The 15,702-nt window shown below is 41.2% G+C and overlaps 1 protein-coding gene across 1 annotated transcript; it reads right to left on the minus strand.

Annotated features, from left to right (window-relative positions):
* Positions 1–13,080: 13,080 nt before the first annotated feature.
* LOC112250183 (cbp/p300-interacting transactivator 2) lies at positions 13,081–15,473 on the minus strand. Its single transcript, XM_024420107.2, has 2 exons — positions 15,236–15,473; positions 13,081–14,950 (listed from the first exon to the last, which is right to left on the minus strand). Exon 2 carries the CDS (start codon positions 14,940–14,942, stop codon positions 14,211–14,213), a length of 732 nt encoding a protein of 243 aa, XP_024275875.1. The 5' UTR covers positions 14,943–14,950; positions 15,236–15,473; the 3' UTR covers positions 13,081–14,210.
* Positions 15,474–15,702: the final 229 nt, after the last annotated feature.

Consider the following 15,702-nt stretch of genomic DNA (forward strand, 5'->3'; position numbering starts at 1 on the left):
TTTCTATATATACAAAAGTATTTGGACAGGCCTTCAAATTAGTGGATTCGGCTATTTCAGCCACACTCATTGCTGATAGGTGTTTAACATCGAGCACACAGCCACGCAATCACCATAGACAAACATTGGCAATAGAATGGCCTTACTGAAGAGCTCAGTGACTTTCAACGTGGCACCGTCATAGGGTGCCACCTTTCTAACAAGTTAGTTTGTCAAATTTCGCCTTGCTAGAGCTACCCCAGTCAACTGTAAGTGCTATTATTGTGAAGTGGAACACCTAGGAGCAACAACGGCACAGACGTGAAGTGGTAGGCCACACAAGTTCACAGAAGGGGACAGCCGAGTACTGAATTGTCTGTCCTCGGTTGCAACACTCACTACCGATTTCCAAACTGCCTCTGGAAGCAAAGTCAGCACAAGAGCTGTTCGTTGGGAGCTTCATGAAATAGGTTTACATGGCTGAGCAACCGCCATTGGACTGCAGTAGAAATGCATTCTCTGGAATGATGAATCACGCTTCACCGTCTGACCAATGAATATGGGTTTGACGGATGCCTGGAGAATGCTACCTGCCCGAATGCATAGTGCCAACTATAACGTTTGGTGGAGAAGGAATACTGGTCTGGGTCTGTTTTTCATGGTTCGGCTAGACCCCTTAGTACCAGTGAAGGGAAATCTAAACGCTCCAGCATACAATGACATTCTAGACACCCCCGCCCTGTGCACTGGGTACTGGACGTGGTGATTCTGTGCTTCCAACTTTGTGACAACAGTTTGGGGAAGGCCCTTTCTTGTTTCAGCATGAGAATGCCCCCATGCACAAAGCGAGGTCCATACAGAAATGGTTTGTCAAGATTGGTGTGGAAGAACTTGACTGGCCTGCACAGAGCCATAACCTCAAACCCATCGAACACCTTTGGGATGAATCGGAACAGCGACTGCGAGCCAGGCCTAATCACCCAACATCGGTGGCCGACCTCACTAATGCTCTTGTGGCTGAATGGAAGTAAGTCCCCGCAGCAATGTTCCAGCATCTTGATTTTTAATGCACATGATTTTGGAATGAGATGTTCGATGAGCACATAATTGTGGTCATGTAGTGTATCATGTGGTCATGATAACCTCCTCCCCTGGCCCTAGTTAAAGCTTATGTTGTGTTGTGACCGCTGTAAAAACGGCCATGTCTCATGTTATATAGAAGTATTTAATAGAGCTGTTTGTAGGACTCATAAAAATGTGTATACATTTAATCCAATGGAATATATGATGGACATCAGCTATCAACATTTACAGGAGGCAGCCAAAATGGCACTGGGCCATCTAAATGACCTCTTTTTAATTAAAACTTTTATGGAATGACTCCCGATGATGAGCATTTAACTGCTCCAGAGTGCATTTTGTAACTGCGTTGGCGCCCTGATTTACCACCAGCTGCAACACTACTTCTACTTCTTGCCAAGTCATAAATGTTAATTATTTCATTTCATGGATTTCATGTGGAAGCTTTGCCTCTGCACCATCTATTTCATAGGCCAGCACTGAACTGTATATTTAAAATAAACTGTATGTAGCTACTGACCCCGAACCCTCTATATGGTCAAATTCAATGACTGGCTAAATGGCAACTCAGATTCATCTGATTGATGTGGATTGACTGAGCAGAAGAATATGTTGAATCCTACTGCTGGACTGGGATTAGAATCCTAAATCTAATTATTCAGAACATGATTGAGGTGGCCAGGATTGGGGTGGGGGATGGGGCACTATCTCAGCAGCTTGACAGTATGTTGAGGTTGATAGTGAAAGCCATGGCTTGTCTGTTGTACTGCACAGTATCCTACTTCGCTAGTACCCTACGTTCAGGCTATGCTCAAACCCTGCACCCCAACCCAACATATATATTTTTAAAGCCTTTTGTGAACTCACACTGCCACTTGAATGTTTCCCCCCTACTAGCTCTGACTTTGCTGATAACTACTTTTTTGAGGGAACACATACTTCCCATGACTGTGACATGTGGTTGTCCCGCCTAGCTATCTTAAGATGAATGCAGTAAGTGTAAGTCGCTCTGGATAAGAGCATCTGCTAAAGGACCACAAATTAAATATACAGTGCATTTGGAAAGTATTCAGAAGCATTGCATTGTTCTTGAAAGTTTAATTTAGCTATGAATGAAGACGTGTGGAATACAACGGAACTCCGGATCTAATGGAGAACAAAGGAACAAAATCTGCTGTATGGAGACACAAACTCAACACTGAAAACTTTGGAACTGAAGAACTCAGATACCTGTGTCAACACCTGCTAGCAACCAGCCAGCTAGCTAGCTAACTAGGTTGCAATGGAACCCGCTTCACCTGGAATAACTAACAAACGTTTCCAGCGCTGTAGACACAGTGTTTTTTACGTACTTGTCCGTGACAATATTGACAATCCGGAGTTCCAAAGCGGCAGTTGTTTGCTAGCAGAGGACTACAGGAATGAGGTGGCTATGCTTAACAAACAGACCTCAATTCTGGAGGAAGCAAATGTAAAGCCCCTTTTACTAAGAACAGTAACACAGAGGGTGTTCTTTAATGGAAACCCATTCAACACAATCCAGGTAGAATCAAGAATTCTCCAGGGCAGCTTTCTAGGACCCTTACTTTTTTCAGTTTTTACTAACAATATGCCACACTGGCTTTGAGTAAAGATGACTCAACACTATACACGTCAGCTACTACAACAAGTGAAGTGACTGCAAACACTTAACAAAGAGCTGCGGTTAGTTTCAGAATGGGTGGCAAGGAATAAGTTAGTCCTAAATATTTCAAAAACTAAAATCATTGTATTTGGGACAAATCATTCACTAAACCCTAAACCTGAACTAAATATTGTAATGAATAATGTGGAAATTGAGCAAGTTGAGGGGACTAAACTGCTTGGAGTAACCCTGGATTGTAAACTGTCATGGTCAAAACATATTGATACAATAGTAGTTAAGATGGGGAGAAGTCTGTCCATAATAAAGCGCTGTTCTGCCTTCTTAACAGCACTATCAAAAAGGCAGGCCCTACAGGCCCTAGTTTTGTTGCACCTGGACTACTGTTCAGTTGTGTGGCCAGGTGCCACAAAGAGAGACTTAGGAAAATTGCAATTGGCTCAGAACAGGGCAGCACAGCTGGCCCTTAGAGAGCTAACATTAATAATATGCATGTCAGTCTCTCCTGGCTCAAAGTGGAGGAGAGATTGACTTCATCACTACTTGTATTTGTGAGAGGTTTTGACATGTTGAATGCACCGAGCTGTCTGTTTGAACTACTGGCACACAGCTCAGACACCCATGCATACCCCACAATACATACCAACATAGGTCTCTTCACAGTCCCCAAGTCCTAAACAGACTATGGTAGGCGCACAGAACTATATAGAACCATGACTACATGGAACTCTATTCCACATCAAGTAACTCATGCAAGCAGTGCAATTAGATTTAAAAAGAATATAAAAATACACCTTATGGAACAGCGGGTACTGTGAAGCAACACAAACATAGGCACAGACACATGCATACAAACACACAATAACATACGCACTCTACACACGAAAACATGGATTTTATGTTGTAGAGAGCCCGGACTTGAACCCGATCGAACATCTCTGGGGAGACCTGAAAATATCTGTGCAGTGATGCTCTCCATCCAACCTGACAGAGCTTGAGCGGATCAGCAGAGAAGAATGGGAGAAACTCCCCAAATACCAAGCTTGCCAAGCTTGTAGCGCCATTTATTTATTTATTTTCTTCAACCTTTATTTAACTAGGTAAGTGGCCTCTGTCGTGACGTTGCTATCATTAATGCGATGATGGCTATTCATTGAATAATTACATGCCACGTTCAATTATTACGCGATTAAATTAATCATATAACAATTAATTAAGTAGTAATCTGTGGCACCACGGGGAAAGTTTTTTTTAACGAGTTACCATTTCCCGAATTAACTAAAATATTAGAATATCTCGATATACTCTCCCATCATCCATCAATCATTTGCTCCTATTTCAGTCTGAACGTTGTAATATCCTATAAATCTGCATGAACCCTAGTCTCCATGATGAATCAGCTTACACAAATTGGCTTAATTGTTTATTTACTAACTAATGAAATAATCACACAGGAATACAAAAACACACACACAGTATAATATCAAATATTAACATAATGCAATGAAAAGTCCCTAGTGGACTAACCCAATATGATGTCTGGTTACACAACGAAAGGGGGTGGGGGACAAAAGTGCAGGAGGAGGAGAGACAAAGGAATTCAGCTATCATACATGCAGTTGTATAATATGCTCATCGTAAATGTGGATATTTAGCACCCTAACAACCGCTCATTTGGATTTAGGATTGCAACACATATTTATGCTTGTACGTCTTTGTCGTCTCTCTCTGTTGAAAATGCCCGATCAGTCTTTCGAGTCAGTCAACAGAAATTCTCTGGTTGTGTAAGTCTCTGGTTGTCCACCAGAGGTCACCATGTCCTTTGTAGTTGTAGTAGGTTGGTCTATGAGTGTCTTTTAAAACAAATCTTCCAGAGGTGTACCACGTGGTATTCAGCGGGCCTCGTCCTTCACTCTGTTTGTTTAGAATAGATACCCTAGAGATACCTATAATGGTGAGAGGAAATTGTTCTTTGTCTCTCATCTTAGATCGAGTTTCCTAGGCTAACAGCTGCAGACTGAATGTTCCTGTGTAGCCTTCTTCTTTGAGAGAGAGAGTTTCAGAGGGTCTTACCATTTTCTGGTATTGTAGTTTCAAACCATTTTGCCATATCCCGCTCGCGCTGTAGTTCGACTGGTCTTTAGTTTTAAACCATTTCTCAGCAGTGTAGCCACCTCTTCACGCTGTCTGGTCTGGTAGAAATGTTCTTCTTCTCTGTTGAAATTTTCAGAGTTTCTAACCATTCGTACCTTTCATCGGGCACGCTTGTCTAATGTAGAGTCTAACCATTTTAAACGTCCGGCTTACCGTCCGTATACTGGTCTGTAGAAATTCCAACCATTTCTACATGTGGATGGTCCTCACGTTCTCTGGTCTAATGTACATTTTGTTAGCTGTCCTTTTATGCCCTTGTCTTGGAGGGCGGTTCCATCACGCTGCCACAAGGTCTGTGCTCACATGTGCGTGCTTACTGACTGGGTAAAACTTTACATGAAAAACAATTATCTCATTTAGAAGGCTAAAATCACATTTCATCTTCTCACAAATAAATTCATATTTAATCATATAAGTTCCACAACATTTAGATGTAACTGGGACATATACATTTGTAGAGTTACCATTATTTGGTTATACCGTCCTTAATAATATCACACAACAAAAACTGATCTGACATAATTGTTCTTTAACTCCCTCCCGACCAATTCCCACATTCTTTGTGTTGGGAATATTGTCTCAAAGTTCAACCTTTTGATGTTACAGTACTGCAAAGTCTCTCTCTGTTGTAACAAAGGGATTTTTAAATTCCATTTCTGCAGAGTGGGAGAGAGAGTTCCTGCAAGGTATTTACGACAGTCATAAAACTGGCCAACTTTCCCCCCTTCCTCTCTGGTGGTGGAGTCGGGGCTCTCTCTGATCCTCACTTAGGAGGGAAAGTTATGACACCTCCATCATACCCAAGAAGACTCAAGGCTGTAATTTTTGCCAAAGAAGCTTCAACAATGTACTGAGTAAAGGGTCTGAATACTTATGAAAATGTGATATTTCAGTTTTTTTTTTTATTAGCAAAGATTTCTAAAAACCTGTTTTTGCTTTGTCATTATGGGGTATCGTGTGTAGATTGATGAGGGACAAAAAGCTATTTAATCCATTTTAGAATAAGGCTGTAACGTAACAAAATGAGGAAGGATCTGAATACTTTCTGAATGCACTGTAGCCATCAGCAGAGAGCATCAGAAAATCTACCTAGCCAGCATTCACATGTACTTGCTAATGCGAGATAATTGCTATAGCAATACTGATCTTAGGGAGGCCATCAGTCTGTATAATGGGAAATATAACTCTCAATGTCCTCTATGGATTGAGTACTTTATAAATGTCTCACTAATTACAACACACACAGAGAGAGAGAGAGAGAGAGAAAGAGAGAGAGAGAGATTTTTACATTGCGCTCAAGGCTTAATTATATCAATGAGTGCTTGCAGCTCAATTGTTTATAATGTCCTCCACCTCAAAGAAAAGACGTATTGGATGATGTATTGGTAGACAGCAAATTAACCTTGGTTGTAGCTTTTCATCTATACTGAACAAAAGTATAATTCAATATGTAAAGTGTTGGTCCCATGTTTCATAAGCTGAAATAAAAGATCCCAGAAATTGCCCATGTACACAAAAAAGCTTATTTCTCTCAAATGTTGTGCACAAATTTGTTTACATCGCTGTTAATGAACATTTCTCCTTTGCCAAGATAATCCATCCACCTGACAGGGGTGGAATATCAAATAGCTGATTAACAGCATGTTAACTAACTAGTTAGCGGGGTGCGTGCTAATAGTGTTTCAATCAGTGACATCACTCGCTCTGAGACCTTGAAGTAGTTGTTTCCCTTGCTCTGCAAGGTCCGTGGCTTTTGTGGAGCGATAGGTAACGATGCTTCGAGGGTGACTGTTGTCGATGTGTGCAGAGGAGCCCAGGTAGGGGCGAGGAGAGGGACGGAAGCAATATTGTTACACATGATCATTCCACAGGTGCACTTTGTACTAGGGACAATAAACGTCCACTTTAAAATGTGCCGTTTTGTCACACAACACAATGCCACAGATGTTTCAAGTTGAGGGAGTGTGCAATTGGCATGCTGACATCAGGAATGTCCACCACAGCTGTTGCCAGAGAATGTAATGTTAATTTCTCTACCATAAGCTGCCTCTAATGTCGTTAGACACTGGCCTCACAACCGCAGACCAGGACCTCTGATTCCGGCTTCTTCACCAGCAGGATTGTCTGAGACCAGTCACCCAAACAGCTGATGAAATTGCGGAGTATTTCTGTCTGTTATAAAGCCCTTTTTTGTGGAAAAACTCATTCTGCTTGTCTGGGCCTGGCTCCCCGGCCCATAGATTAAGGCCTAATAAATTTATTTAAATTGACTGATTTCCTTGTGAACTGTAACTCTGTAAAATCGTTGAAATTGTTGCATGTTGCATTTATATTTGTGTTCAGTATAGATTTAACATCACACTTAACCATCTTTCTGTCAGATTGATCAAAGGTGTTTGTTATATTAAACTGATTCAATGTATAGGGAGCCCAGAAACAAATGAATGTGCTATAAATAAATATTATACATTATTTATTTATGTCAAAAGTCTCTGTAATAGACCAGAAACTATTAAGTATCTGTGGTTAGTTTATTCATTAACAAAATCTATTATGTATTCCATGTACTTTTCAGAAGGTTCCTTTCATCTTCGCTTTGCTCCGACTGACACTATATGACAAGATTACTTACTGCTAGGCACCAGTATAATTGGCACAATCAAACATTCCGTAGTCAACTGTGGACCTGCTCCGTCTTGCCAACTCATATTCCAGTGCTGCAGTAGCTGTTATAAAAGGTAGGATACCCTGAGTGCATGTTACATAAGCAACAGAGATCTAAAGCATTGCTTTAATTTGACCCAAGGTGACTCTTTCCTTTTCATGGAGTTGAGTTGGAGTCCTGCAGTATGTGCAGTGAATTTGTAAGTGAAGCGCAAAGAAAGCTTTGTGGTATGATTTCAGAAAAGCTTTGGGACAGAAAGCAATTGCTTGTTTAAATTAAACATACTGTAGACCAACAATCAGATGATCTGACCATGAAAGCTGATTATATGTTTGATCTGGTATTTCATGTATTGTATCTCCACTGGTCTTAGATGTGGCAAATATGTACATGCTTTTTCATCTTTGGGGATTTTATACTGTGTATCTCTCTTGATCAATGTCAATCTACATTCTGTTTCTGTCTCCTACAGCATTACAGGCCCTAGCTGCTCCTCTCCTCCTCCTCTCATATCAGATTCATTGGGAACCAAGACACTCTCCTGCTTTAACACTCCAGAGAACCTGAACATGTCATTAAAGAAAGATAAGTTGGAGAGATACACTCCACTGACTTCCTTGACAGTGTATCTTGTATGTGCAAGATGAAAGTGGCCCTGTTATGCAGTTCTACATGTGTATTTTGAATGTAAAACTCCTCTGCAACGTGACTCCTCTCCAACATGATGCCTCAGAAACAGAATGTAGATTGACATTGATCAAGAGAGATACACAGTATAAAAATCCCAAAGATGAAAAGGCATGTACATATTTGCCACATCTAAGACCAGTGGAGATACAATACATTAAATATTGCTGGTGCTGGGTACAAATAGAATTAAAGGCAACCCAGAGGGATCTACACTATCCAAGGTACTCTCTCTCACCTTGGGATGGAAAGAAGAAGAGGCATAGTGCTCCTCCTGAGCACTATGCCTCCAGGGCGAGAGAGAGTACCTTGGATAGTGCAGATCCCTCTGGGTTGCCTTTAATTCTATTTGTACCCAGCATAATCCATCAGTTTCCAAACAGTGGCAGGGTTAGGGTGTTGAAAGTACAGATTGGTTCTTTAAATGGTGGGGATTAAGTCTTCAACAAAAAATCTGTGCACACCTGTGAGCAAAATTAATCACAAAGCATTGAACCTTTTTTAAGGACAGGTAATTGTATTCCTTCTACTAGAAACTGTAAACATACAAATCAGGGCTTGTTTGCACACTCGACAAGGTGTTAATGGCACACAGACTGACCAGCAGAGCAATAGCTATGGTTTTTGGCATAATGATACTCCTCTTCACTGTAATACATCCCTGCCAACTGTCCCTAAGACAGTTCTGTGTCTATATGAAGAATCATGGTCGGGCTGAAGCTGAGTTATATTGAGGTAAATCTGGAATGTTGGGAGCCAATAGAGCATATAATTTTGTCTGAGTGAAATTAATATACAGTGCATTCGGAAAATGTTTTCAGACCCCTTGACTTTTTCCACGTTTTGTTACTTTACAGCCTTATTCTAAAATGGATCAAATAACATAAAATTCCCATCAATCTACACACAATACCCCATAATGACAAAGTGAAAACAGGTTTTTAGAATTTTTTGCAAATGTATTAATATAAAAACCAGATATATCTTATTTAGATAAGTATTCAGACCCTTTGCTATGAGACTCAAAACTGAGCTCAGGTGCATCCTGTTTTCATTGATCATTCTTCAGATGTTTCTACGACTTGATTAGAGTCCACCTTTGGTAAATTCAATTGATTGGACATGATGTGGAAAGGCACACACCTGTCTATTTAAGGTCCCACAGTTGACAGTGCATGTCAGAGCAAAAACCAAGCCATGAGGTCGAAGGAATTGTCCATAGAGCTCCGAGACAAGATTTTTGTCGAAGCACAGATCTGGAGAAGTATACCAAAAAATGTCTGCAGCATTGAAGCTCCCCAAGAACGCAGTGGCCTCCATCATTCTTAAATGGAAAAAGTTCAAATTCTATTTCTGCAGAGTGGGAGACTCTTCCTAGAGCTGGCCGCCCGGCCAAATTGAGCAATCAGGGGAGAAGGACCATAGTCCGGGAGGTGACCAAGAACCCAAAGGTCACTCTGACAGAGCTCTAGAGTCCCTCTGTGGAGGTGGGAGGACCTTCCAGAAGGACAACCATCTCTGGAGCACTCTACCAATCAGGCCTTTATGGTAGAGTGGCCAGACGGAAGCCACTCCTCAGTAAAAGGCACATAAAGACTCTCAGACCATGAGAAACAAGATTCTCTGGTTTGTTGAAACCAAGATTGAACTATTTGGTCTGAATGCCAAGCGTCACGTCTGGAGGAAACCTGGAACCATCCTTACAGTAAAGAATGCTGGTGGCAGCATCAAGCTTTGGGGATGTTTTTCAGCTGCAGGGACGGGGAGACGAGTCAGGATTGAGAGAAAGATGAATGGAGCAAAGTACAGAGAGATCCTTGATGAAAATGCACCTCAGACTGGGGTAAATGTTCACCTTCCAACAGCACAACAACCCTAAGCACACAGCCAAGACAATGCAGGAGTGGCTTCGGGACAAGTCTCTGAATGTCCTTGAGTGGCCCAGCCAGAGCTCAGACTTGAACCCGATCGAACATCTCTGGAGAGAACTGAAAATATTTGAGCAGCAACGCTGCCCATCCAACCTGACAGAGCTTGAGCAGATCTGCAGAGAAGAATGGGAGAAACTCACCAAATACAGGTGTGCCAAGCTTGTAGTGTCCTACCCAAGAATACTCAAGGCTGTAATTGCTGCCAAAGGTGCTTCAACAAAGTACTGAGTAAAGGGTCTGAATACTTATGTAAATGTAATATTTCAGTTTTTCATTAGTAATACATTTGCTAAAAACGATTTAATCAATTTTAGAATAAGGCTGTAACGTAACAAAATGTGGAAAAAGTCAAGAGGTCAGAAGACTTTCCGAATGCACTGTATACTGAACAAAAATATAAACGCAACTTGTAGTTGTTGGTGTTGGTCCCATGTTTCATGAGCTGAAATAAAAGATCCCAGAAATGTTCCATATGCCCAAAAAGTATATTTCTCTCAAATGTTGTGCACAAATTGGTTTACATCCCTGTTAGTGAGCATTTCTCTTTTGCCAAGATAATCCACCCACCTATCAGGCGTCGCATATCAAAAAGCTGATTAAACATCATGATCATTACACAGGTGCACCTTGTGCTGGGGGTCAATAAAAGGCCACTCTAAAATGTGCAGTTTTGTCACACAGCACAATGCCACAGATGTCTACAGTTTTCAGTGAGCATGCAATTGGCATGCTGACTGCAGGAATGTCTAACAGAGCTGTTGCCAGAGAATTTAATGTTCATTTCTCAACCATAAGCCGCATCCAACGTCATTGGCAGTACATCCAACCGACCTCACAACAACAGGTCATGTGTAACCACGCCAGCCCAGGACCTCCACATCTGGCTTCTTCACCTGAAGGATCATCTAAGGAGGGGTGTGGGGTGGGGGTGGGGGGGTTGCTGAGGAGTATTTATGTTTGTATTAAAGCCCTTTTGTGGGGAAAAACTCCCTCTGATTGGCTGGGCCTGGCTCCCCAGTGGGTGGGCCTATGCCCTCCCAGGCCCAGCCATGGCTGCGCCCCTGTGAAATCCATATATTAGGGCCTAATGAATTTATTTAAATTGACTGATTTCCTTCTATGAACTGTAACTCAGTAAAATCTTTGAAATTGTTGCATGTTGTGTTTACATTTTTGTTCAGTATAATTAAAGGGATTGCACAGCACACTTCACAAAGACAAGTGTCTCTATTGCTAACCTAGTGTATTGATGTGTCAATTTAGTTTTTTATAGTCAATGACACCAATTTCAGGAATTATTGCAATTTACTGATAACCCTTCAACTATTCAGTCTCTCCCTGCTAACAATTCAAGCTTCTTTTAAAAGTGTGTCCTCTGAATCTAATCCTTTCTTTGTTATGAAAGGGATGACTGATTTGGAAATGGGGAAAAAAACTCAAGGACAATACAGGGTAGATTGCCTCTGGGATGAATGAGTCTCCACTTCAATATTCAGTAAAAATCTCACCTGGGACTCATCTCCCTGCACTTTTATTAGTCTCAATTATTGATTTAAGCCATGTTTAAAATTCTCTTCAAATTAACTCACTGTAATAGATACATAAATTAGGAGTGAACAGTCAGTAGTATAATTGCCTTAGCTGAGAAACGGTTCAGGTCTCGTCAGACAGTGAGAGAGAGCTCAACAGATGAAGCCACCGAACATTAGCATGGTAAAGGTTAGACGCCTGCAGCGTAACATCTCAGGGATCATTCCATAATCTCATTGAGTACTTCCTAGTGGCACTCCAGTCTCATTTTCACCTCATTTAACACCTGATTTACTTAACAAAAGGCACATCCCAATAGGTGGTCCAGGTAAGTCATGACATAGCACAAGTGGGGGGGTTCTCTGTTGCTCCTAAATGGTTCCTCAAGCACTTCCCATCAAACCAACTCCTTGAAGTTTGCAGTTGTGTCTAAAAGACCATTTTGCTCAAAATATATATTTTTTTACCCTGTAGTGTGTGTGTGCTTTACTGTATTTATATCGCTTTTCAACAGTGAAAGTTTAAAAATCACTGGAGGACGTTTGTATGTGTTTGGTTCCTCTCTCTCTCGCACCATTAAGGATCCATAGAAACAGGTATTATGGACTGAAAAGTCTAAATGTCATTTCATAGTTCATTGTCATCCAAGGAAAGTGTTAAATCTTTTACATTTTTTATCTTATTTACAGTTTGGTGAAAATAATAGGAGTGTACTTATTAACTAGCTTGACAATAAGACTGACCTTTTACAATCAGCATTCAATGGCAGTGCCTTCTTACATGGCATATCAAGCATAACTAAAAACAGTATCACTTTAGATCATTGTCCAATATCTACAGTCGTATCATTGTCAATAATAAATAACACAGGTGTTTTATCTTAGTTTCAAGGACAAAGTGAAACTCTCATTGCACTGTATGTCTATGCATGCATAGTTTCAATCACAGGGATGCAAAACACTAGACTTCTTTGTAATACCTATGTAATAAGTACTAGAATTGTTAGGTGGTTCGGTATTTTTAGGCTGTATGCATCATTAGTGGTTAGTCTCAGAACTAGACTCTTAGAAAAAAAAGGTGTTATCTAGAACCTAAGAGTGTAGTATTTCCTCACAACACTAACCGGGCACCGAAGACGTGGATGTCGATTAAGGCAGCCCCCCGCACTTCTCTGATTCAGAGGAGTTCGGTTAAATGCAGAAGGCACATTTCAGTTGAATGCATTCAGTTGCACAACTGACTAGGTATCCCCCTTTCCCTAACTACAACTTTGGGCCCATGTGAACCAAACTGAATTCTGAATGTAAAAGGATAGTTGTTTTTTGTCCTGCCACTATGCAAAAGTATGCAACAACAAACCCCACAAATTGAAAACACATGGAACGGATGCCAACACCCACAATCACACCATGTTCACTTCAGTAATGCACTTCAGCTGCTTTATTCACGTTTGCAAATTAAAATAGAATAAATTACAAAAATACTGTCCAACTTTCCTGGAAAGCTTCAACACAGTAGTATTGCCATGTATCGCATACACTAAATAAGCACAGTGGTGTCAATTCTCAGAACTGATGAGGAAGAAAACATCCTGTGAAATTATGCTCTCTACCTTGATAACATTCCACACCATTTATTGTCCACAAAGGAAAGAGCAGGGGGGAGGGGGCCGGGTATTCAGGCAAGGAGTATCCTTTTTCCAAAGACAATATTTTGTCTCAGTCTTTCTACCAGACAGGTCCCATTTAAGCATGTGGACAATACCCACACCTCAACACATCACTCCCCCTGTTATTGAAGGATCCACATCTCTCCTACAATTAACCTTTACAATAACCAAGACAGCCAAGTTCACTCACACTGCATCCTGGCTGGGATACAAGCAATGTTAGAAAGACATTTGCAGGGGAGAAGAGAAAAAAACACAAGTTGCAGTTCTCTTCCATGATAGACAAATCATTTTACATTACAGATATCTGATAAGTATATCACCATTTTTTTTTACAGTATATTATTGTAGGGAACAATGACACAGCACTTGTCTAGAAGCATGTTTCTTAACCACTTAGATCATTTAGAATATGGTTAATTTGCAATTCATAATAATTCAACATCTTCTGTCATCCAAAATGTTTGAATGAGGCAGGAAAATAAATATACCAAGCACACCATTGTACATCTCTATTTTCTTTGAGGACTATTCAAATAAGCAGACAGCTCTACTCGGGTAGGTTTTCTTGATTTCCCATGTTCAGTTGTTAAATTAGGTAATGATGCATTTCATGGATTTGAGGATTTTCCTTCTGACAGACTCGATTGAGATTGTAGTGCATTCCTACTCAAACAAACTCATTTCCATGTCTGCAGTGTAAGCCTATTACCTTCCAAATATTAGAGGAATTTATCTAGTATAGCCTACATGTTTGAATGGTTCTCCATTGGTATATTGCAGATCTCTCTCAAATGCTTGAGTTTAAGAGACAAACGGGAATGCTTTAAAGTCTGTTTGAGTAGATGACTGTATAAGTCCACTTGCTGAGATTTAACAACTCACTCGGCTTGGCTGTTGCTTACATACGAAGTCTGTCATGAAATCAAACTCGTTCTGTCCTAACCACAGCTCAGGTAGCTCCTTTATTCGGTCCAGGCCCATCTCAATGACCAGAGACATCAAGACCTCCTCATCAATAAAGTCCGTGTCAATGACGTTGGGGGGCAGTATTGCAGCAGGCAAATGGTGCGCCTGTGGAGGCAAACTGGACGTGCTGTGTTTCGCGTTGCCATCTCTGAACTGTTGTCCTGTCCCGTTAAGTTGATGATTCGCAGGATGCAACTCATGCATATAATGATGATGAGAGGGATGTGTATGGTGGCTGTAGTACTGCGTGTTGAGCTTTTGTAACTGCATACTTGCCGCGAGCTGTCCTTGAGTGGGGACGGCGGCGGTGGGTCCCACAAATTGAGAGCTATAGCGCGCACCGGGAGGCATGTTGCCGTTTGGGTGTCCAGCGTTTACATTTACATTCCCCGAACCCACAGAATGTCTAATTCCGTGGTTAGATGTTACATTTCCCCCTCCGTAGTGCAAATGATCTCCCATAATACCAGTAGTGTAGCCATGCTGCTGTTGCTGTTGCTGCTGTTGTTGTTGCTGATGGTGTAATGGGTTCGAGAACTGCCCCATGCCCATTCTGCGTGCTGGGTGGTGATGGTGGAGACCATTAATAGCTTCAGGGAATCGTCCATGGTTCATTGCCATCATGCGGTCTACCATTCCCCAAGCTGTCACAAATAAAAAAATAAAATTACATTTGCATCGACAGGATAAGACAAACATAATTAGTTTATCCAATAAATTACGCACAATGAAAGTGGAAAGGATTATCACCCAGTAAATAGTCTGGCTGTTAAAGCCTTCAAATTATCAAATGAGAAAGTATTTAGAAGCATACTTCCCATGTAAAACATTAATATTAAACACTATGTATAAAATGTAACTGCAGACTGGTTCACAATAATAACAGAGCTGCGAGGTTGTATCAAATGTCTCCGTGATATTGTAATTACTTTTTTTTCAGTGTATAAATTTCCCGCAGGTCACTCCTAGGCTGTTGTCCATACACAAAACTTGACTGGATCCCTTGGATGTGGTTCCGCTGTCAGCACAACACGAGTAACTATATCAGTCCAGTTTATGCGATATGTAGTCCCAACTCAGTGAACACTGTGCATTCTGAAAACCAAGATAGCGTACTTTCAACCTAAACTCAGAAAAAAATAAAAAACTGTTTCAAGCGCCCTCGCCCAGTGCTGATATACTATACAACCAGTCATGGGCGGAGCGAGCCAAATCTTGAATCTGACGAGACGAAAGTCTGGATTCAGGATCGCAAAAAATGTGGAGCAGAGCCTTCGCCACCCTCCCGCACCAATCGCCTCCCGCGTTCACAGCAGAAACATCGAGGCACATTACCTCATTGCAGCTATTTCTGTTTAAGGCAAGAGTGGGAAAACATGAACTCACTTTTCACAGC

Source organism: Oncorhynchus tshawytscha, linkage group LG05 (assembly GCF_018296145.1).
Source record: "Oncorhynchus tshawytscha isolate Ot180627B linkage group LG05, Otsh_v2.0, whole genome shotgun sequence".
In the NCBI taxonomy this organism is placed as follows: Eukaryota; Metazoa; Chordata; class Actinopteri; order Salmoniformes; family Salmonidae; genus Oncorhynchus; species Oncorhynchus tshawytscha.